The sequence below is a fragment of the Lipophrys pholis genome (genome assembly GCF_963383615.2).
Source record: "Lipophrys pholis genome assembly, chromosome: 17".
Taxonomy (NCBI): domain Eukaryota; kingdom Metazoa; phylum Chordata; class Actinopteri; order Blenniiformes; family Blenniidae; genus Lipophrys; species Lipophrys pholis.
Genome location: NC_137643.1, coordinates 18,380,296 through 18,405,593, shown reverse-complemented (window position 1 = coordinate 18,405,593; position 25,298 = coordinate 18,380,296). Strand labels below are relative to the sequence as shown.

Genomic DNA, 25,298 nt, shown 5'->3' with positions numbered 1-25,298 from the left:
ATAAATCTATCCATCAGGTGTTCAAGGACTAAATCTATTCTGTGTCGACAGTGAACTCATGAAGGCAGCCTGGCTGTGCTGACCCGCTGGAGCCCGTCTTACCGGACTTTTCTGGTCTGAACTCCTTCGCCACAGTTGTCCTTGAGGTCCACGTTGCTGACCTTCCACACACTCCAGGGCTCGGCCACCCACACATACTGTCCACAGTCGCTGAGGCAGGGCACCACCTCGTACACCTGACGCAAACAGCACAGTTACCCTCCGGACGCAGAAGCACTCCAACCAAACAGCAACAACAAAAAAAGAAACAAGGAAAAAGCAAAGGACAAGGAATAAGGGTTAAAACCCAAGAGTGGACTCACCTGAGCCTGTGGATCAGCCCCATTTGAAAAAGAGAAAACAGAGGAAGCATTAAAACTCCTGCTACCGAGGTAAGACACTAAAGGCTAAAGTGAGACCATCCTCACCTGGTTGACGTGGTCCAGCTTTGGACAAGGCCGTCCTCCATTGTAGGGCTTCTCTCTGAGCCACTTGGAGCGAACCTTGACCCCGCTGCCGCACGACTTGCTGCATCGCGACCAGTTGGACCATTCGCTCAGTTTGCAGTCGGACGGACAGGGGATGATGCAGGCCTCCTCGATGTAGCCTGGAATAACAACAGCATCAGTACACGGTGAGAAGTACTGAAATGAAGGAGTGAACAGAGGCGCTGGAGGCACATTTTCAGTTTTGAGTCTTTAAAATAACCTTTGTGTCTTTGTCATTAACTTCATTCTTACGTCAAAAAACTATGTTTTTCCTCATTTGAATCGATGAACATCTGATCCATCACCGGAACCTGAACCTGGCCAGAATCATCTTTTTAAATCCTTTTTTTAAAAAATGGGTTAAGTTTGATATTTGGTAAATCTCCACTGATAAATTTCAAAAAGTTTTACTCCACAGACAGTAACACAGAAACCTTTCAAACGCTGCACATCGGAAGGGCCACGGGCCTTTTGGCATTTGTTTTCATTTAGTGCAGCCTTTCTACATTTGCAGCAGTTGCATTTCCCTGTTTGCAGCGTTTTCCTTTTCTCCGGTTTCCTCGTTTCTGCAGCTGGTTTGTTGATTTGCTCTCGTTAGCGTGTACATTGTCATTGCGCCCGTCGGCCACCATGAGATCTTCACAGCCCTGACAAGGTTGGAGCAAAACAGTTTCACGCTTGTTGTCGAATCTGTGAAATCATTTCTGGTGAAAGATTCTCATTCTCGTTCTCCCGAACTGGAAGCTCCCGAGTCCCTCGTTCACATCCTCGCTGGGTTCGTGAGATGCTTCATAGCTCGAAGCTCGAAAGACTCAGATTTACACCGAAAGGCTCAGTGAAATCATTTCATACTACTTTGGATCCTTTGGTCAACGATGATATAACTCTTGTCTGGACCTTTCCTCTGGGTTTGAAGATTTAAACCCCCTCCAACAATGTTTTTCTTTCTTTCTATATCATATATTTTTTCTTAAGTGTTTGGCCTGGCGGTGGGTGGCTGGTGAGTGGGTAGGGGGTTGACATTCAGATATGACTATGTTTACTTTACTTACGTCGATATTGTCCAAATGTTCTATAAATAAAGTTCGAAAGAAAGAAAATAAAAGCTTCTGCCTCTCACTGACTGTTCCATCTTGATGACGCCGTGCAGAGTGTTTTTGGGAAAACTGATGTCAGTGCTTCAAAATGAGCTTTTTAATTACTTCTCAAAAATTTATATCCAGAGATACTGCAAATCAATTTCACATTTTTGAGGTTATACGTGGACGATCTGTAACAAGTGAGATTCCTCTGCATCAAGAAACCTTTGAGCAGGAAACAATCGTCCCTGTGACTCCAGATTGAAGCTCGTACTTCGTCTCCGACCATAAACAAACCAAGGCTCACTGATTTCTGACTGCAGATCTCTGCACTTTCCTCATTACGCTCAGACTGAAATACTCTCCGGCAGAGCCAATCAGGGAAAACCGGAGCGAGCGGCGGCACCGACTCTGAGCCAAATGTCTTATTACAGCTCCGGCTGGTTGCCATCAAACGGCCTGGCGGTGTGTGGAGAGCTTTTGAGTCACAACGAGACGAGTTTCTCAATGAGCAAACAGACACGCTCGTTCCCCCGAGCGCTTTCATGTTTTCTGTATTTTCCCGGAGCCGCGACGCAGAATAGGACAGTGCTGTGATTCCTAATTCCCTGTTCTCCTTTAGCTGGAATATATACCGTGTTGATACAGCCTCACCACAAAGTGAACTCTCAGCTTGAAGCTGCAGGCGGCAGAAACTCCTCTGGTTGATTATTGAGTTCACACCGGTGGTTTGATAAAAAGGAGACACGGGTGGTTCGAATGGGACCAGCCTGGGAGGATGAGATATAAAGATTTGCACTTTGTTACAGGAAGATGTTTCATGTGTTTGGGTGAGTTGCGTTACTTAAACTTATTCTTTTGGTGGAGGAAACCTCCAACGACATCACGATGGGAAATATGTCCTCTAAGAAGTCCTCATGTAAAGTTAACCAGTCTGCATATATTCACGGGTAGAAGCGGATTATTACAACCACCCCCGCCTGATCCGATGCAAGTCCTCTTGGTACTCTAATAGTTTTTAAATTCCAGGACTGCAGGGGCGCGTCAGGTAGCGAGGATTCAGCATTAGAGAACTTCATTCTCGAAGTGTCAACAGCTTCAGTGCAGCCCTGATGCTGCCACTCTTATCGTTCTTTGTACCGTATTCAATCGGTACTAACCCCTTTGTATTCTGAACACTCACTCTAGAAGTACACCAAGTAGATCAAACGATATAGAGCTGCTCTGACTCAATCATCTATCTAACATCATGGTTTCCTCCTAGTCAGAGTCTCAAATCCTTCCCTTCGCCAATGTTTCCCTGTTTAAAGACATGCTTACGTCTGAAAATAAATACTCACTCATTTCAGTCCAGGTACGACACAGTTTGATTTCGAAGGGGCTGTGAAAGCAGCGTTTAAGAAAACAAACCTTTCTAAAATAACTTTTTTGAAGAAAAGAACACAATCTGTGTCAATGGCTCATATCAGGCTTCATAAAAACGAGTATCTACAGCTTTTGTGACCCGTCAATAAATTGGGATTCTGACATTAACATCCTGGGAGGTTTTAAACCGTCTATCAATGTAAATGTCCCGTTTCCTGTTTGACTGTCGTTTAAACATGAACATCGACTCCAGACCAAAGCTTGAAGCTTTCCAGAAACCGCAGATTCACAAGTTCACTCAAAAACACATGGAGTATTGAGAGAAATCTATTTGTCACAAACACAATGTTTCACACCTTTGTCACACGTCGGATGGTTTGTGAATCCATCAGCCAGCTCTGTCAGGAAGAGAGAGGCAGCAGAGGAATGACACCAGATTCAGAATACGACTGTTTTCCCTCTATAGGATCAGATGTTTTTGCCTAAAGCGTCAACAAGTTCACGAGGAGGGTTCGGTTAGAGCAAATAGCTGCGCACGAGGCAAGCGTCTACAGAGGTGAAACCACTAACACCCCGCCGGGAACATTTCGTCTTAGCATTTATCCCAAATGTTTTAATGACCTGAGATGAAGTGCCTCTTGAAGAAGTTCTTACTGGACATAACTAGGGCGAGGGGTTCGGGAAGTAAGAGGGCTCGCTCTCCCGTCGGGAGCTCACTCACCGTGGCTGTTACAGCGAGACGTCTCCACGATGCGGTTGTCCTGGTTGTAGCACACCATGGCCTGGTAGCGGTGCCCTTGGCCGCACTCCTTGATGTCGCCCTGCACCTTCATGCCCAGCTGGCCCTCCATGCGGCCGCCCTCGGGCAGGATGCAGTCCGACCAGTTCCCGACGGGCTGGGCGTTGTATTTGTTGCACGGACAGTACTGCGTCTCGCTCAGGGGATACACCTGGGTGTTTTTACACTGGTCGCGTTTTTTACTCTTCCCTGCAAGGAAAACAAACATTCATCTGTAAAATAAGTCCTACTCTCCTCTTGCACCAACGCTTGAGGTCAGTAAACGTTCTCCCGAGGCTGATGGAGCCTGCTACCCACCCACGAGCGTCCTCTTGCGGGTCCGGACGCCCACGCAGTCGGCCGTGCAGGAGGAAAACTTGGACCAGCTGCTGAGCTGACAGTCTTCCTGGCAGGGCAGCTGACACGGCTGGGTGAGAGGCGGCATGGCGCTCGCAAACTTCAGACAGGCTTCGACGTCCGCCTGACCGCCATCCTGCTTCCTACACGAAACCGCTGCAGGACACAGGAAGTGATTGAGATTCACGATATTTGGTAATAACTCAAGAGTAACTCATCAATACAGGACGGGAAACCTGCCGACCTTCACCACAACAACCTGTTTATACACGGTGTGACTTACCGAAACACTAGTTCTTATAAAACGTTCCATGTCTTTACATTTAATGAGCACATTCGAATCTTGAAATGAAAACCTTCTAATCCGTCTGACCTTGGAAATGATTCATCTACAAGTTGAACAAGTTGGAGTAATTTGTTGAGGCTGTGGAGGTGGACGAGCGAGTATAAGTGTAAATTATAGACATCCTGCATTCGACAGGAAAACAGCTAAAGGACAGAAGTGATGAGGAGGAGGCGTCGTCTCTGTGGTGCCATAACAGTTTATGATAAACAATTCATAAATCTTGACGAATTTCACATCTTCAGCTATAATTGTTCCAGGTAGCCAGACACAGAAAACACAGCACCTCTGGATTTAATTCATGATAAAGCTATAGGTTTGGACTGGCTGGTTTTGGGATAATGGCACAGACTTTACATGAATTTGAATTTGAGGTCTTTTCTTGACTTTATATTGCAAACTGAAACATGAAAATGTGTTAAGCTTTTGCAAAATCCTGTGAAACAGGGAAGATTGTCTTTCTGTCTCTCCACCTTTATGGCCCATCCACACGTGCACAAACAAGAATATCTCCTGGAAACGGTACAAGCGAGGGCTATCAAGTGGCTGAAGGACCTCTGCAGGCTGTATTGAGTGAGTGGGCGAATTGTAAAAGGCTTGTATTGAATTGTCTCTGCAGACCAGAGTATACTGTTTCAGGTAATGGTACATAATGACAAAAGGCTGCGCAAGATGAAGGAGCAGGATGCTCGTCATCGAAATCCGATAATGGATTCGATCTCAGAGACTTCAGCAGGAGTGTGTGTGAACAGAAAACAAGTCAACCTGCACTCGGACTCGGTCACGGTGGGAGGACGTCTCGTGAGAGAGCGGTCAGATTTTTTAAAATCTTTTAATTTCTAGCTTTCAGAGCTGTTGTTCTGTGCGATGAATACTTATTATTGTGTCAGAAAAAAAAAAAGCTTCCTCACAATAAGCTGCAGCTAACCTGTTTGTAGTGTGACTACTTTAAATAAAAAAAAAAAAAAAAAAAAAGAGGTAATATTCAAGAAGTCTGGCAAGATGCCACCGTTTTGGAATATTTTTATTGAATTCAATGAAAATGCGGTATTGAGTCGATGAAAACGTCAGTGAACTGCAAAGCAACACTATTAATCTGACCAATGGTCAATATCATTTGGCAAGAACGTACCCCTTAGTGATAATTTTACCCCGTGATTTATAAAATTGACACGTTACTTAATGTATTTACCCATTAATGATTATAGTTTGATCAACAGAACCTACCCTGTGAATAATTAAACAATGCAAATGAAACGTACTTTGTAATCAGAAGGTATTGTACCGGAATAATGCAACGTATCCAATAATACAAATGTTCCTTGAAACTAATTGATAACAATTACCCTACAGAAAATGACATCAGGATTAATGGCGATTGCCCCGTGAATAAATGTCCAAACAATAAATGTCTTTGAGAATTTTAGACTGTAGTTAATGTAACCGCTCCAATAATAGAAATCTATAAAACCTGTCTTGTTACTTTCTGAAGTTTTTTGATAAAACAGACTTAACCTTGAAACTATTCGCGCAACCTTTCGTTTCAAAGGTTGTTTTCTTTATAACTTCGCTGATATTCTTCATGTTGACATAAGATTTTAGATGAAGCGGGTGAGCACAGCCTGAAATTATGAAGCAAGTATCAATTATGTCATGAATGTCTGGGTGTTTTGATGGAAAACAAGAACATGGATGTGTGACTGTGGGCCGAGGCTTCCCCCCCAGGCTCTTCCATCGACTGAATCAATGACCCCAGATCGCCATGAAAACCACACATTAGTTCGCTCTGGCACACCTCCATGTTAAGATGCTTCGCTCTCGGTTCAGTGCTCATGCGGAAAGAAAACAAGCTGTGAAAAGTTTGCGTTGTCCGAGTCTGGACCTTCTCACCTCGAACCTGGAGACCCGGACCGCAGGTCTCCTGAGCTCCTGGACTGTCCTGCCGGACGGACAAAGGGACCAGCTGACAGCGTCGCCACTTGTGAGTTTTCCACCTGCAGAGAAAAAAAAAAGTCACACACAGGTCCAGTTTTAATCATGATTTTGGTTTTATGAGGTTTGGTCTGTTTTAATCTTCACCTTCCCCTGGATTCTGACCAACCATCCTGTTAAGATTAAGATTAGCACTTCATTTGTAACTCTGATACTTCTTGCAAGTCAGGTCTTGTGTGAGAAAAAGAATAACGTTAAACAAAATACACAACTGTGCAGGAATTACCGACAATGTACAAACAAACTGTACATTGAAATAATAAAAAAAAAAACATTAACAGAAAATATAAATCCAAATTAGGACTGAAAATGTTTAGACAGCTGCTCAAATTTAAAAAGGTTTGTTAAACAATCCTTCAGGTTTGTTAACTCATGGGGCGGCACTCGGCTCGTTTCTCTAAATTTTGGTCAGGAATATTGTTTTTTTTTTTTTTCTTTGTCATTTTTTCTTCAGAAATATTGTTCATGTCCACACAAAAACTTTCAAAGCCCAAAGGTTGGCACTTTAGTTCCATGAATGCTCCGCTGGAACACATGCAACAAACCAATGATCTTCTGGTGACATAAATCTACAGATATACACTCTATAGATATAAACTGTATATATATAAAGTGTATAGACATAAACTATAGATATCAACTCTATAGATATAAACACTATGGATATGAACTCTATAGATAAAAACTCTACACATAGAAAATATAGATATGAAGGACCTGGATGATCTTTATTCATCTCTAACATACATCTGTCATTCTTAAATGTGTGTTTTCATTAAGCAGTGATGTGATTGCCCTCAGTGTGGTCAGTGTGTGTGTTAGCAGTCACCTGAAGCCTTTACACACAGATGGGGCTTCGCACTCTCGCTCCTGGTTCAACACCTCGGGACAATCTTGTCCCCCATTGGCCGGGAACTGAATGACAGTACGTTTCCTGTACTGCTTCTTCTTATTGCTGCCACCTGACGGAGGGAATCAAACATCACGTTCACTAACATGAACGGATAACTGGCAGGGTGTTTTTGTTTTCTTCATGTAAATGCGCTCCAGTCTAGTTACACGAAATAATCCAACGCTAGAATCCAGTCCGAGCCCGGCCAGCCTTCTCTCTGTCTCACTGAATCTATTTGCAGCAAGTCACCACTTCAAGTTTCAGGCTAATGCAATCAGGCGAGGTCGAGAAAAGCTTGCCCATTATCTCCGCAGTGGAATCGAATACACACCCATAGGTGGTGGAGGACTGGCTTTACAGGAAATCCTCATCCGCACTGAGACTATGATATCAGATCACGACTCTTTTGAGTCCTGCTGGAAGATCGTTTACTGAGGATCATAATTGTTTACCGAGTGCTGAGTGGCTCCAACGTAATGAACAACAGCCTCAGAAATGGAAAAGAGCTGTGGGTGTGGAGCCGGGGGAGGAGGAGGATTTCTGATGCAAAGGACTTCCATCATTTCTGTGTGTGTGTGTGTGTGTGTGTGTGTGTACATGTGTAGTGAAACAATACAGAAGGATGGAATCACCAGCAATGTGGTGATGATGGATTATCCGCTCTTCCATCGGAGGAGCCGAAAACAGGAAACTGCATCAAGACGCGACATAATGGCGTGATTAAAAGATTTGTTCTGCTTGTAGAGCCGTGTTGCTTCTGGATTATTTGTTTGGCAAAGAATCTGTGATAATGTGAATCAATGCGATTACTTCGACAGAGCTGGACACGCCCACTAAACCGGCTACGGTCACTGCTTAAGGTTTTCTATTAAAGTCTTATTGTCTAATTGTGCAGAGGAAGTTGAGGGGCCACATACAGACAGAGCATCTCAGAAGAGGGCTGGACATGGAAGTAAAGAGAGATGTGTATATTAATACGTACTAATATAAATAATAATAATAATAACTACGTATTAATACGTAATTCCAGTATGAAGAGGTATGTGTATATTAATAAAAATGTACATTGAATGTGTCTCAAAACAAATTGGAAAAACAATCAAAACACACAAAATGTTGAGGGAAAATAAGTGGAATTTCAAAAATGATGACGGTTTAATAAAGACTTTTATTGTGAAAATAACTGAGGCTGAAGTACCTGACTGACACGCGGATGGACAGGCGCTCCAGTCGCTGTACGGCGTCACGATGCAGTCTCTCCTGCACGGCAGCAAACAGGGCCTGACGGTGTCTGGGCGAAGGCTCTCCGGACATCTGAAAGGACATCATGGACATGCTCAGTCTCTCTCAGATCGTCCGCCAATGTCTGACGCTGAATCAGAGCTGAACGTCACAACTGGAGGCGAAACGTTAAACAGGTTAATAACTTTAAGGAAAATAGCTAAATAAATAAATCAGGCTGTAAAATCAATTACCTGGAATCTCTTTCACTTTAGTCAAATCAAAAATTTATAGTGGAATCCCAGGAGTCAGATCAAACATCAACAACACAACATATCGTGAAGTTCAGGTTATTTCAAACAAGCATTTTAATGTTTATCATTTAGACTCACTGGAATAACTTGAATCGGGAAAATACTTTTATATAAAACCACAAGAAATTCTTTACGGATACTCATCACATCATCAAATCAATACTGAACACAAAGTCAATGTAACAAATATATAAACTGAATGACTGACTGACATCAAACTCAATCATCAGAATAAACAAACTAAACTATCTGCAGCCAACAAACACAAGTAGAACAGAATTCCTGAAATGAGGCAAAATAATGTGAATGAATATTTTAACTTTATGAGACACCAACCTGCACGGATCAATCATCTAATAGTGATTGATTCACGACCTGACAAACGTGTATCACGAGTGAACATTAAAATAGACGTTTATTTTCGTGAAAGGAGACTCCGTTTATTTTAAATAAACAACCAAATGGAACCAGACCTCATACCGTCACTACAAAGAGGTTCGTTTTAGAAAGAGCATTTCTCACAAATAGATTTTCATTGTCTACTGCCATGAAGTGTCATCCTTATAAAGGAGTAAGAGAGTAAGAGTCTCTTTGTAAAGTCAACTCATACAAAGAGCTCTGCTCAGAATTCCCACTGCCGATCACTAATTAATGCTTTATAGAAACTATAGAAAAATCTCTGTAACAAACAAAAAGGACGTGTCTAAATTAACAAACACTTTCCCCGCTGGAGGCGGCAGAGTTATTATACAAACATATACAAACTGGCCACTCAATCAATATTCTGATACACGTTTCATTTAAGCGATCATTGGAATACATTTCCTCCTGCCACGTCCTGGACTCTCGACTCGTTTCGCCGTAGAAACCGGCGCCGTCCCTTCCACTGATGTGCCAGCGTGTCCCAAGGCTCAGCCCGTAACAGCAGATTTAGGAGGAAGCGCAGGAATAAAAAGTGAGATTTATTTCCATACGCAGCATGGTGGGGCCGGTGGGGGGGGGGGGTTCCACCAGTGCGGCGCTGCTTTGCTGGCAGAATAATGCTCCCGTTCTGTTGAATAAATAAATAGATAATTCATGTTCCCAGCAGCTGCCTCGAGGGAGGAGAGCGGAGAAAGAGAACGATCCAGATGCTTAAAACAGTTGGCCCGGGGCTCATCAGCCATCAGCTCACACCTCCGCCAGAACAACGAGCTAAACCGGGAGACTAAACGGCTCAATGTGGGCAAACAACGTCTGAAAGCCAAACAAAGGCCCACGGTCGCTTCAGCTAATCAATGGATTAGTTAGCACGGTGGCGCCGTTAATGAAGTTAGTCGACGTTACGGAAAGTGGAGTCGGAGCCAGTAACGCTGCGCGGGTTTAAAGGAGGTTTACTTCTGCGTGTACCCAATCAATAAAGTTTAAAAATTATTCAATGCCGGTTGCTTTTATTGCAACATATTGACATTTCAAAATGGTCTGATGATTTATAGACAAAAAGTAGTCACATGTTTCTCGAAGAACCTCGATTATGTGCAACCTCATCCACGAAATTACATATTTATTCGATTTATTGACAGTTTGTTAAACAGTGAATTGGCGCAATTTCTGGTATCTAATGTGGATAAACATCCAACATGACAGGATACTGTCCAGCACTGAGCGCTCGCAAGATAATGATATTGGAAAATATCCGGGAAAAAGCTGAGACAGTGCGAGCAGTACACACCAGATACCCTGAAGAGGAGCAGAGTTTGGAAGGTGGATGGAGAATACACATCATCCGACAGTCAATTCAAACAGGTGGAGTCAACCGCCGTTAGTCAACAAGATCTACAAATGCTTCCGTTTTGTTTTTTTTTCCAACCAATGCAGCAGTTTTAATACCAAAACTAAGTATCAATGAGCCCACAAGCTTCATGCTACTATTTCTCGTGTCTACAGGGAGTTTTCTTGCTGCTAAATTCCTCTGTTGATGAGACAAAATGTTTGATTAAGACCTTTTAAAGAGACAAAAAAAAAAAATACAAATTCTCAAAACATAGAGCAAAATTCAGCATATTATAAAGGTAACTGTGTGTGATTAACCCTAAAATATATGTTTAATGAAAAATGTTAAAATCTTTGATTGGATTCTAGATGCTGCTGAAATGCGGGTGCAGTACTGTGGAGATGAGCACTGAAGAACCAGTGACCTCAGCGATTTTCACTTGTGAAACAAATTTAACCCAAGACAGGAAAGTCTAAAGACCTACAAGAAGTGTTTGGAGGTGAAGTGTGACTCCGAGGTGTCTGTCTGGATAGACGTGAGCGCCTCGCAGCTCTGTATCCCAGTGTAATGAACAACACTGTGTGGAAGATCCAGACGAGTGCATACACCAACAGGGGAGCATTTCATTGTTTCACTGGAAGTTGCATGAAAGCACAAATGTGCCATGTTTACATCTCAGTCATCTCTTTCTGTGATTCTTTTTAGATTCAACCACATTGAGAATCATCATTCAGCAGAAATTGGACTCAGTCGAACAAAAACAATCAATCAATCGATCAACCTGAGGCATCGTATAATTTCCTGCAGTGCCAACAGAACCAACCATCAGGTGCCAAACCAAACTGTAAAGATTCAAGGTTTTAGACCCCCCCCTCTTCAGGAGGTCATCAACCTTTTCAGAACCAGAAAGCGACTTCAGAGGACCCGAGTTGGGCTCGTTGAAACTCCACGTCCACGGCAGAAGGAATCACTGGAAAGCTTACTTCTTGGGAGGGACCTGTCCCACGTTGACACGGACACAGATGACTTTGCGGGTCTGCATCCCCACCGAGCACGAGACGTCGTCTCCGCGCACTCGGCCGATGGACGAGTTGCCGGCCGGCAGGGAGGAGTCCTCTATGCACTGGCCCCAGGGGCCGGTCTGCCAGTGGTACACGGTGCAGGGATGGTAATTGCAGTTCCTCACCTCCTGCAGAGAGCTGATGTTGGGACACTGGATTCCACCTGTGGAACGATGGGAAAGCAGCGTTAACAAGCTGATAAGACTGGCCATCGGGATCCTCCACAGAACCTCAGCAGTTTTTGTTGTCCTGCAGAAGTCGTGGAATTTCTGACGTTATTGGAGATTTACTGCAGGTACAGTCGGTGGTCACTAAACCAAAGATACAATACGATGTGGTGTAGATGATGCTGTGTGATATGATACGATATCAAACAGACTTAACAGTTGATACTGCTTATGTTTGAATTAATCTCGGCTCCTCATCATTCAATATTGATGAAAATTAGCAGTAGCGAGACTGAAGGGGCAGTGGGAGTAACTGGAGTGTAAAATTCACACAAACTGCCTTTATTCATTGCATAAATGGTTCTTTATGAACAGCATCATAACTTTGACTCGTCTGTGTGAATAAATAATTAAATAAACGCGGTCTCTGTCCTCATGGTTTCCAGGCCACATTGGATTGTTCAATTTGTGAGCAGCAAAGTGATAGAATCTCTAAACACCTGCTGTCCTGTGGGACTGCGGCGAGCGGTGGGAATAACTGGGCAGGAAGTGAAAAACAAACAGCTTGACTGGAGCAAGAAAAGAGAAGCGGCTTCAGAAAACCACAGTCATTAAGAGAAGATTTATTACAAATGCTAAAAGCAAACATTTGATGACAGATTTGAAAGTGGAACGTAGAGAAACGCATGCCCAAGATAGACACTCTATAAACTAAAGAGAAGATACATTTCAATTCCTCAAAACCGAAACATACAATTTACACATAAAAACCCTCTAAAAACCACGATGCTGTATTTGGTCGCAGTATAGATTTACTGTCTACGGCTGTGCCCGCGTGACAAACGAGCGTTACTCTCTCATGGCGAGATGGAAAATCAGGAAAACCCAAGTGAGACGAGGAAAACACGAGGAGTCTCTGGATGGAGTGACTCAGAGGCCGACACCAGGAGTCGGCATCTTTTAGGACAAAAAACGAAACAAAACTGAAAGCTATTTTAGCCATTTAAGCTGTGTTACTTGTTACTTAATTCAGGTTGTTTCACACATCAGACAAGCCATTTTAACAAATGTTCACACGTTTCCAACGGCAGTTAAAAGAAGACACCCCGAGGACATGGAACAAGCGCTTCAGACAAGGCCCGTCACTCTCCGTTTTGAAAACTAATCTGTAGACCCATTTTTTTTTTTAATTTCCTTGACTTTCAAACAACTTGAGGCTCTGCTCTTCTTTTATTTGTTGCCACTTTATTATTTGTTTTACGGAGCGCACCTCGTGTTTTCAGAAAATTTACATTTATGTACCACACTTTGGTTCGATAGTTTTTTAAAGTGCTTTAGAAATGAAGTTGAGATTAGTAATGTTGTTAAAGCTGCAGGCTGCCACTCTAGAGAGACTAAAGACCCGTGTCATACCGAGCCGGGAGCCGGGAGCCTGGCTCCAGACCCCAGACAGGGTTGTGCGTGTCATGTGACGCTTTCCACCGGAGCAGTCTGTCGTGAGCGGCCGCCATCACCTTGGGAAATCCAACCAGCACAAAGGGTTAACGTCCTTCATAGCCTCATTTATAAAAGGTGTTATTGAATTCCGTCCAGGGCACACACATTCATCAGGCCTTCAGCTCATTAGCACCCTGAAGGGCGCACGGTTCCTGCTGCACGATCTAATTAAATAGGTGGCTGATAAATATTTAAGTGCTCACAATTACGCTCTGCATAGATCAAAACAATCCACACCTCAACAGAGAGAACCCGCCGCTTCTCTTGTAAACACTTCTTCAGCATTGTGTCTTCACGTGGACACGACGCAATCATTTCCCCCATGTCGGTTTACAAGTTTATCTTGACCTGAATAATTAACCTTCACCAACATCACTGGTCACATTTTATTTATTTATTTTTGATTATTGAATCATTGTTATGTTGATTTGGATCCTGTATGATGAATTCAAGTCAAGCTTCTGTTGACAACATATATTGACGAGAATTGATCATACAGGCTGTGGAGCATGACGGAAAGCCCTTCTTCGAAACATCTGACAGTGGAGACGGATTTGTTTACAGTGTTTGTGTCTCCTCGCTCCAGCATAGACGCCACGACGGTGTGAATGTGCCAAAAACAGCAGGACACAAACTGTGGTCCAGAAGTCAGGAAACGAGCGCCGTTGAAGTGATGATGGGGGAAGAAAAAGATCAGATTCAGATCGGCTGCCAAGCGAGACGATAACCATCTGTGCAGCCGACCGATTTCACTCATAACAAGGTTTGGAAGAGTTCTCACACTGTGACTGGCAGCTTGGAGGGTTGAACTTTAACCTACAAGTCCTAGCTTCGCTGTCGTCTCCGCAGTTTACTGGGAGTTCAGTTGGTACTCATCCTTTGCCATCTCCATTTGGTTGTGTTTCTGCTGCTTGGTGCCGGTTCCAATCCAGTTCCATTAGGTTCAGTTTGCACACAATACATGTGTTCCCAGGGGAGTAGACGTGGACACAGCAGCATCGTGCTGATAAAAATGTTCAATATTGTCTCCGCAAAGACAAACAGCTGGACTGTGAAACTGGATGCTGTCAGCATAAGGGCATAAATATTCAATATAAGTATCATCCAACTGCAATAGCCACTCTGAACAAAATTAAATAAGAAACTGGACAGCACATATATAGATATATGTATATTTAAATTATAATTTTTTTTTATCAGCTACTGTTTCCTGTTCCCATTTAACATTTCCATTATGTCTTAAGTATGTTTAAACGTGTAGGGCTCACACTCCAGCTGTGTTACATGCTACACATGATTAAAGTATGACTGTTAGTGTGTGTGTGGGTTAGTGTGTGTGCACGTCACGCTGCAAGCTCGGTTCCCACGACAGAAAAAAATTATTAAATCGACATACGACTATTGGCAATTCATGCCGATGTTTAATTTTTTGGTGTTTAGCGGCAGATACCGAGGCTGTTCCGATCGATATCATTGTGCATCCCTAAATGGGATTCCCAAATCAGTTTTCCTTTGGGAGGAATCCCCTCGCGGACCCCCGGCAGCAGCAGTGTCCCAACTTCGCCCCTTTGCTCTGCAGCAAATTCTACCACTGAGAATGAATTTTGGCCAGCATGTGAAGCTTGACAGTATTTATCTCTGAGCTTTAACACCATCGTGAACAAGGTACATAAAGAGACTGATAAAAGAAAGATGTTGCCGCTGATGACCAAACGTCTGAACCGAAGTGAGGAAAGAAAGCGAGTGTGTTCACAGAATTCGCTTCTATCGAGTGTCCTCGGTCTTTTGGTGCTTGAGTCAAGAATCTTATTTGAACAGCGTCTCTCAAGGTGCCAGAAAAACAACGTCAGAACCAGTTCATGAGTCTTTAAGAATTTGAAGAAAAGCCTTTAAGATGTTGAGACCGACAAATAGAAGAACTAATCCTGAACCTTAGCAGTAGCCGGGCACCGGTGGAAAAAACGCTGAGCGGCCGTAATCAAAGAAGAGGTCGTCCATGCGAAATAGCAGAGAGTTTTCATTCAACAAGAGTGTGTGAAGCAACAAGGAGTGCGACCTTGAGAAGTGGGTCAATGCCTGCAGTATGTCGCACTTTCATCTGTGTGGAGGCTTTAAGGTATCCACATACCAACCACTCACCGGGGGCTTGAGACACTTATTGCTCAGGAATACTCAGGGATACCTAGAGTGCAAGAGGGATTTCTACTACACTACTGGCAGCACCGGGATTCTGCTGGGTCGGCAGACTGACAGGAAGCGATTACGTACAACTGCACTCCTACGAGCCTCTAGTTAAACATGTGGAGACTACGAAATGCATCAATCTCTGCTCTAAGAACATCAACTGAATGTACCGAAGATCGGACGGACCAGTGGCAGCAGAGCGGGACCTTGAAGAGAGGTGAAGGCAGAACCGGAGTGATTGGCTTGAACATTGTACAAAATGATCATTCGGATGTGAACAAATTCTGCAGATTCTCATCCTTCCGGCATCGTCTTACCCTGCATCACAGTGATCCAAGCCACCATCTTAGCAGTAGCTGTCGAGGAACACACAGAATTATTGATTTCACCTGTAAGTGGGCGGTGAAAGAGATAAGGCCGCGGTGCGAGAGCCGTGGAGGGCTCGGGTTAGTACCGTTGATCCAGCGCAGGACACTCACCTTCACCAGCATTGTAGGCCAGGATGGATCGCGCCCTGGTCTGCTTGCCCTCGGTGTTCTTCCCTGAGCATGTGTGTGAGCAGAGGGTCCAGGAGGTCCAGGGGCTTAGGGCGCAGTCTTTGGGGCAGGGCACCTCACAGATGGCGGGCATCGGGAGGATGGCGTCGCGGCAGAACTGCCTATCCATGTATTCACCTGCACAGACGGAAACAGGACGAGTGTCAAATCACCTGCGTGAAACCAAAATCCAAAGCGGTTTGTCTCGACCATCACACACGTCCATAATTCACATGGTCGTACAAATATCTGCAAATCTGTTACATTTTCATACAAGTGGTCACTTTGGTGAGTATTTTAGTAAGTCGGGACTCGTGGCTTTTGTACTGCCTTTAACTTTAAAACATGAGCTGCAGGTTCTCGAGCCCATGGGAACTATGTTAGATACCCCTGATGTCGACCGTGTTTTTTTAATTGGGAATACATTAAAGGTTATTCAATCTGAGAAACTGATGCCAGCAACACTTTTTTGTACATTTCTGAGTTGAGTTACAGTATGCAGAATAGAACTTAATTCACATTTACTGGAGTACAAGAGCAAAATAGATGATGGCTATATTGAAGCTTTCCTCCTCCCAGAAGGCTGTCCTAAAAATCCCAGAGGCATTCGAGGTTGTCTTAAGGTCCCTCCATGCTGTCCGTGTCCGCCTGCAGTCCAGCGCTCCGACCCCTCTGGGTTTGGGGTTCAAATCTGGGTCAGAGCCACTGAGCTCGTGTGAGGAGATCCTCCGTCTCCCGTCTGAACAGTCACAGTTTAAAAGCAAATAAAGATCCAAAAGGCTCAGAACTCCTGGAGTGAAACAGAAAATACTTTAGAAAAGGAGGAGAACGCCGCGACGACGAGTGGAGGTATTTTCGGGATCGTTTCATTACGGAAATCACACGGGAGCTAGCACAGAGTAGAGTATGGAGTAATCCTGTGGAGTAAGCATGGAGGGGCCTTTACAGGATCAGAGGTCCTTTCAAAGATTTGTTTTGGGGAGGAATGGGTGCTGAGTTGCTGGTGTGTTCTATATTGATCTGAATCTGAGAGGCATCCTCACCAACCTCCCACATCCACCCCCCTTTCCCACCCTCCCCCCTTCCTGTTCCATTCCAGTTCAGCCGTTTCACTGAAGCACCATATCTGCAAAAATCTCATTGTGATGGGCTGAATGAATGGCAAGCGGCAAGGCCAGCGACGGGCCGGGGGACCCCGTGGGGGTATAAACAGATCCATTTCCATCAGAAAGAGACAATGAGAGATCAATAAGAGGCTCGTCTCGAGCAACTGGGGAGGGACGCTGCAGGACTGTGGGGGTGGAACGCTGCTGACGGTGGAAGACGACGCATGGAATCCTGACTGGGGTAATGGAAGACTTCCACGTGACGGATGCTGGAGGAAATCATTAAAAGCGTTTGTATAACACTCATGGCTTTCAGAAGCTCGTCTGTCTGCGAGCCCTGCACAACTTGCCTTTAGGCGTTCGTAGTTAAACGTAGCGTGTTGTTTACACCAGTCAACACAAAGCAATAATCCAACGATAGAGACCGAGCAGAGCGGAGCGGCCATTACTAAGTGACTTTTGTAGATTTTTTTTTAACTCGATTCAATTCTTTGGTCCAGTCCATTAATCTGGTAAACCTAGCATTGATTATTGGCTCGTCTCGCGGTCCCCACAGGACTATTTAAAGTGTTTCTCAATCACACCTCTGTCTGTGTTCTTACACGTCGTTTCAGGTTGGTAAAATTACTCTACAGCATGGAAGCCCTTGACCCCCTTGGCTAGGAATTCCCCGTCAGTATCTTAAAAGGTTCCTACAGACTGTGTGACTTTAACTATCTGATAAGTTCCCCTCTAGCCACACTGTCAACTTTGGGCCACGACATGAAGTCTGGTCTCCAGATTGCGCGACGTAAAGCTGAATCGCAGCCTGTGACGACGTGATTGGACAGTCAAGTATTATAGCGCAAGAATAACACGTCCCTAATTTTCCAACAAAATACTCCATGTAAACGAAACAAACAGGTGGCAGCAGCAGTCATGATCGGCCCAAATATGCGACACTGTCTGATGTTGGATGGCAGGTTGTCTTTGGCTGTAAGACCCTGACAACGTTCGTCCTTGACCCAGTCTCATACTGCCAGGTAGGACCAACCGATTTAGAGCCAAAACCAAACATTTTGCCACGATTCTCCCTCGACTGATAGCTTTTGTCTGCGACGTCCAAAGATCATGCAGTGTGGAGCGGAGAAGCATGTTGGTCAGTCTGAATGCGAGGAAGCCAATAGTTTAATATAACTGTAAAATCCTTTTTGTTACAATTATGATGTTGAGTGTTGCAGAGTATGCATCCTTAATGAATTAATATGACGACTATCCCATCCACTGTTACTATTATTCATAAGCAAACTGCACCAAACCTACAAATAAGAGTTTCATTTTCAAGAATATTCTGCCAATATATGTATTTTTACATTAATGCCGGCAGTCATTCCATTTAGAAAAGCTTTTAAAAATGCTACAAGAACTTTAAAGTCTCTCAAGATAGAAAAGTTGTTAACAACCCCGACCCATCACACTCTCTCTTAAACAACTTTTAGGACCATATTTCATGATCTTGCTTATTTAGGCATCTTTGAAGAACTTTGTTAGACAAACAGTCAGTGTCAAGGCTCAAATGTCAAACGTTTCTATGAAATAATGCTTATACTTTGAACATTTTCTAGTTAAGCTGCTATAGGTTTTGTCTGGGAAAGATCTCCTTTTGACCAGAAACAAACCTCTGTCACATTTTTCCAATTGGGTTTGGAGGAGAATGTATGAATGGACTGTATTAGCCTAACCTCGCTACATATATCACGCAATAGTACTGTTTTAGTTTGTCACACAATATTCTTGGGGGTCGCCTTGAAGAAAACCAACATAAAAGTCAGGCTTCTGATACACGACCATGTCTTCAGTTCCGAAATGAAAGACATAATTCATGAACAGCCCTCCAGACACAAAACGCACCAAAACATGTTTCACATCAGGAAAAACAAGTTCAACTTAAACAAAAGAATCAAAAGAAGACTTGTGGCAGAGCCAGGAGGAAGAGTTTAAAGGAAAACACCTTCCTCCTCTCCTGCTCCTCACGCTGTTCAATATCGCTCAGCTCAACGCCGTACCTGAGAAGCTGGAGTGATATTAGTGTGCCCTGAGCTCAGCAAGCGATTGAAGCGATCAAAGGGACAATTTTCTTTTAAACATTACAGACGTCAAGCAAGTCAAGCCTCCGTCTGAACCTTGGCTGATGGAAACGTACCAGACGGAGGCTGTCACCTCCTTTATTCAATCGTGCCACATCTAGGGGAGATAGTCTCTTCCACAGTCAGAGGTAATGGGGAAGAAAGGCAGATTAAATCCAAGCTGACTGTGCAAAGCCGACTGCGGTAATCTAATTTACCAATAAGACAGATTCAAGAGGGTACCATCAAGGAAATCCTGCACCACTTTGCGCTGAGAGCCTCTCACCAGATGGAAACAGAAGAAGAAAGGCAAAACGACCAAGGGTCACCTTGAACTGTTTGTCTTTCATCCCCGGGACTGAGACTATACTTCCTTCAATGTATTCATGAGCCATTTAAATGGCTCCAGGTATTAAAAGAGCACCGGAGGATTATGGAAGAAGGACGGACAGCAGTGAGAGATGGACCGTTTAAAGGCTGAATGATCCTCCGTGACTCATACAATGAACAGACTGAAGTTTTGTACGAACCAGTTGAAAACTGTAGATTAATACATTCTGTAGGTCGGTATTCTAAAAGTCCTTTTCAATGATTCCCCGCAGATCACCCCAAGTAAAGCTGCAGACCACATTCTGATTTCTGATTTCCACCAAACATTCCAGCGAGGACAAATACTGCCAGACAATCAATGTCACCAACACACAGAGCTCTGGACTCGAGAAGTAGTCTCTTCCAGGGTCTCATTTTGGAAACTCGACTTCGTAGTAGGATGTATGTATGAACTCTGATATGTTGAAACCTGGACTCCAGCAGACTGCGGAAGGTGTGCTGTGGGATCTAGCAACAAGATGTTATGAGCACATCATTGAAGTCAAAGTGCAACTTTCAAAGTTTGGACATGTCCACACCAGTGACGTGCGGCCAGGAGAGTATAAGGGAAGAGACACCAGCCGAGTGATAGTTTTGTACACTGGATTTTAGAAAAAAGAAAATTGAGACAGGGAGAAAATAGTTTTCTTACTGTTGTCTGAACAAAATGATAATTCATTACTTATTATGGTAATGTATTTTTTATTTACCAATAAACATTGTTTGTGTTGTGTTCAGTCACTCTAAAATCAAATCCACAACCTCAGTAGCTTTGGAGACAAACCAATTATTTATGGCACTGAAACCAAAACAACCAGAATCCACATGACAATGCAGTAAAAATCTGGCCTCAGTGTCTCCTGTTGCCAATGCAAGACTTCTCCGGCAGTTTTTATCAATGTGCAGTGGCGCGGAGAAACATTCAGGTCACAGTTCAGCTGTAAAATCACAAACTGCACGGCGGAGCATCTTCCCTGCCCGGCTGCCGACATCCACAGAGGCTGAGTCAGCGTCTGTTTCTGAACCGAGACGGAGGAGCGTCACGCCGGTGTGTGTCATGCCCCCCCCCCCCCCCAACATTGTCTTGCCCATCATTTCTGCTAGAGGATCTGAGCAGCTGAGTTTCTGTGGGTTTACAGCTTGTGAGATTGTTTTGGATTCCATTGTGCCAAATCTGTCACTCCATCCAGGATGTGCCTTCTGTCCAACTACCGACCAGTAAACTTATTAAGAGATTCACAAATCGGACAGACTGCTGACAAATAATGGGTGAAATGAATATATACGGCTTATATACGGCTATAAAGTCTGTGGGTGTTGAAATCTTGGGATCTGACGTCCACTGGTTTGATTCCCAACAGGTTACCACTGTGGGCCACTGAGTAACACTGAGTAAAAATCATAGCCACATAATTTGGTATCATCTAGAGTACGTCTCTCTATCTTCTACAATGCTTTGTCCTGTTCAGGGGTAAATCCCAGCTAACCGCGGTCGAGGGCAGGATACAATCCGGACGGGTCGTCAGGTCGTCGCAGGACAAACACAGAGACAGACAACTACACACACTCACATTTATAACCAAGGCAAGTTAAGTATCGCCAATTAACCTCACACGCATGTTTTTGGACTGTGGGAATAACGTGTGATGAATAAGACTCTTCTTTCCTAAACTGCTCACACAATATCGCCCCCAAGAGGCTGGTAATTTAGTCCCTGTCCACACCAGCCAAAATGATTTTCTTTCGACCACATTGCTCTTAAAAAAGTGTCCAATCCACATGGCATCAGTGCAGGAAACATCCTGTGTCCACATGACACCGTGAAAACTATTTATAAATAATGTAGTACAACTGCCAGGCCTGTAGGTGGTGCTGTAACTCTGCCACAGAAACACACCAAAAACAGAGAAGAAGACACGCAGCATGAAAAAAACGTAGAAATCGACCAATCCAACATCTGGCCTTATTTAAGCGACGAGCATCAGCAGCTTCTGCAGCTCCACCTGAGCAGGTAGTCCGCCATGTTGTTTTTAAGTGACGTCACGGAGAGGGAGGCGGGGTTATAGGCCGAGAGGTGGGGGGAATGTGCGTCCTGCGTGTCTACACATCAACACCGAGGCGATGTTTCCAAATTTCTCCACTCAGGAACTCAGCTCCTGAAATGCGGCGCCGTTTGGAAGATCGGCCACGAACGATGCGGTTCCACGGAACGGCGTTGTCGTGTGGGCGGGGCCTGAGCCTTTGCGTACGGTAAATCAGACGAAGAGGAACACACCAGGGGGCACCACCTTTCAGGAAATCAGCCCCGCTGCAGTATTATCGCCAAGTTAAAACACCGTGGAGCTCTAACTGCTCATGACTGACATGAGCAGTCTCAGCAAACAGCAGGCCATTCTTTCCTCGGGACCTCCTGTGGATGCTTTAGAAAAATGAAAGAGAAAAGAATCTATAATTCACAACTTCACAGCACTGATGTGTCCTTCTATCTCATAATAAATAATCTTTCAAGGACAGTTTTCTTTTAATTTTTCAGGAGAGTAAAGATATTTAGCGGCAGAGAACAAGTCAGTTTCGGATGAAGAAGATGGTAATCAGTGGCTCTGCACCAACATGGTGCCGCGCTGCAGCCTGTGAATGGAGACCTTGATTATGAGCAAAATATGGAAACTGATGAACAACCCCCGTCTCTCTCTCTCTCTCTCTCTCTCTCTCTCTCTGTGTGTCTCTCTCCCCAGAGCCCTCATTAGCAGCTAGTGTTCAGGAATCTACTCATGATTGGGCCCCACACACACACACACACACACACACACACACACACACACACACACACACACACACACACACACACACACACACACACACACACACACACACACACACACACACACACACACACACACACACACACACACACACACACACACACACACACACACAACATTTGAAGTTGGACAAAAGATAATAAAAGTGATTGGATGAACATAGAGGAATTTCACTTGATCCCAGTCGGTTATTTTAAGAAAAATGACATCCTACAGTTTTCAGTTAGGTATTACCAAGAGATCACTGAGAAAATAAAAGAATCATTTGGAATTACTTACTGAATAGCAGAGACAAAATTAACAACTGAATTTAGTTCCGGCACCACATAATCCCCAGTAGGATCTTTACATGTCAAAAACATACAAAACATGGATATCTGCAAACACACACACACACACACACACACACACACACACACACACACACACACACACACACACACACACACACACACACACACACACACACACACACACACACACACACACACACACACACACACACACACACACACACACACACACACACACACACACACACACGTTGTCGAACAATTGACATTTTTAATCAGATTAATCACAGGGTTGCGGGCAGATGAATTCAGATTAATCACAAATAAATAGCATTCAATTCTAAACTATATTAATTGCATTTCATTTAGCATGAGTAAACAGACTCAAGAAAGAAGATAATATGAATGCATTCAACAAGTTTATCTAACACAGCCACTCTCAGATTCTCCCACAGAGGAACGGAGATGAAGCTTCCAACCACCATTCTTTATAAAATTAAATCAAAATTCAAAACTCAAAACCACACTCAAGACACCCTGCTGCCTCTTTCAGGCCAGGTTTACACGTACAAGGGTATTTGAAAAAAATGGTGCTATATCTCTGCGTTTCAGCAACGCATTTACACATAAATGCAGCTATGACTCACTACAAACAATGATTCTTAAAAAACGCCACCCACACTGGAGATCTGGATAAACTCTGGGTCTCCGGTTGCATCTAAAGTGGGGTGGGCGGATATTTACGTCACAATTCAGGACGTCATGTTTTTTTTCTTCCAGGATTCAGATTCTTCTCGTTACACTGTCACCTACAGGTTTGGCATGCTCATAGTAACTTTTAACATAGTAACAATAAACCTTTAGTGGAGTGGAGTGCAGAGCTCAGAACATTTTGCACTTCATACTCACTGTTTATTGCTTCTCTGACCACTTCCTGGCTTCAGTTGTTTAAACACACTCTTTCACCACTGAACACTTCAGAAATCAACATCAGTAATGTCCCATATCACATCCAAACAACTCAAATTAAAATGGATTTGTAAAATCTTGACTTTTGAACAGCAAATGTAGAAAAGTAGAAATCAACATCCAACATGATTTAAACTGTTTGACATGAGCAAGAAAAAAGACAATACAATTATTTTCCATTTCACACTTTTCCTTAAAGACAAGAAAGCCAAAGTCAACGAAAGCTTCAACTGTAACTTTTAATTGGACCGTAGAAGTAGCAGGGAAAGTAGGGTATTAACTGAGTGCTCAAGAGACCTCGTCAGCATCAAACTTTTGCTCATGTTTGCGAACAATTGGTGGTGAATAAAATTCCCCCATCATTGTTTTAAGTATCGGTGATTGACCAACGAGTTATGGAGCTGCTGTACAAAATGCAGTGGGTACAGCTGCCAGCCCTGCTACCTGTGGCACCACCCGAGTTTGTTCTGTCGGGCAATGAAGGGAAGGAGCGTGTAAAAGATTGTCTTTCCATTAGTGCTTCATTAATCATGTGATTCATCTTGGGGATGCAGAGTCACTGAGCAGCTCACTGTTCAACACCTTGCAGGTGTGGAGGTGGACGCGTCTACAGCTGTGGAAAAATGACATTTATTTGCTCGTTAACGTCAAGTTACGGTGAGTCGTTGATGCATTTTCAACCACCACAGGGACTTCAGTGGGGATGGGAGTTGATAACATTTTTCCAATTCAGATTCCATTTTGGATTCTGCTTAACGATTCGATTCTTTATCGATTCTCATTTGGAAATGCAACCTGCAGCATTAACAGCAGAGTTACAGCTAACGCCGCCGCCGCCGCTGGGTTGAGATTCACTCCGGAGACGATCGAAAACACAATATTCTTTCAAAGTTCTCGCTACTGTGTGAGAATGTTTCTGCGTGTTGGTCGTATTTCCTCCCTGTGATGAAACACCCACTTTATTACAAGTTGCCTTGTTTTTGATTCCCATCCCCCGTCCTAAGTCGATGACACAAAGTTTAGTGGGGACGAGTTAAAGAAGCTGCTTTGCTGACAGGGTGCAACTTATGCAAACAACGCTACTCTGTTTTTAAAATGTTTTAGAGCTGGGCAGTATAAGAGCTGCTATTGTCTCGAAATGGAATAATGGACTGATACACCTGCTGGTTCCCCGGTATGAAGGGTGAACGAGAAAGCAGGCGTTTAGCCCCGAGGTCAGTGTGTGTGTGTGTGTGTGTGTGTGTGTGTGTGTGTGTGTGTGTGTGTGTGTGTGTGTGTGTGTGTGTGTGTGTGTGTGTGTGTGTGTGTGTGTGTGTGTGAGAGAGAGAGACAGAGACAAATGGTGCAGTGCCAGCACTGTTCTACCGGTGGCTTAAAATCTCATCCAGCGTAATTTTGGCCAGTCGCCTGCACTGAAGCCCCGGGGGAGGGAGAGTAAATAACAACACACACACACACACACACACACACACACACACACACACACACACACACACACACACACACACACACACACACACACACACACACACACACACACACACACACACACACACACACACACACAC

At 43.9% G+C, this 25,298-nt stretch overlaps 1 protein-coding gene across 1 annotated transcript in view; it reads right to left on the bottom strand.

The window, feature by feature from the left end:
• LOC308123195 (thrombospondin type-1 domain-containing protein 7A-like) overlaps window positions 1–25,298 on the bottom strand; it is a 142,200-nt gene that overhangs the window by 25,286 nt on the left and 91,616 nt on the right. The window contains exons 7-16 of the mRNA XM_080485539.1: window positions 16,010–16,204; window positions 15,848–15,886; window positions 11,605–11,845; window positions 8,532–8,647; window positions 7,271–7,403; window positions 6,340–6,443; window positions 4,068–4,262; window positions 3,693–3,959; window positions 468–646; window positions 103–236 (exon numbers count right to left, since the gene is read on the bottom strand). Of these exons, the coding sequence (XP_080341665.1) occupies window positions 103–236; window positions 468–646; window positions 3,693–3,959; window positions 4,068–4,262; window positions 6,340–6,443; window positions 7,271–7,403; window positions 8,532–8,647; window positions 11,605–11,845; window positions 15,848–15,886; window positions 16,010–16,204 (1,603 nt within the window). The remainder of the gene's footprint in view (window positions 1–102; window positions 237–467; window positions 647–3,692; window positions 3,960–4,067; window positions 4,263–6,339; window positions 6,444–7,270; window positions 7,404–8,531; window positions 8,648–11,604; window positions 11,846–15,847; window positions 15,887–16,009; window positions 16,205–25,298) is intronic.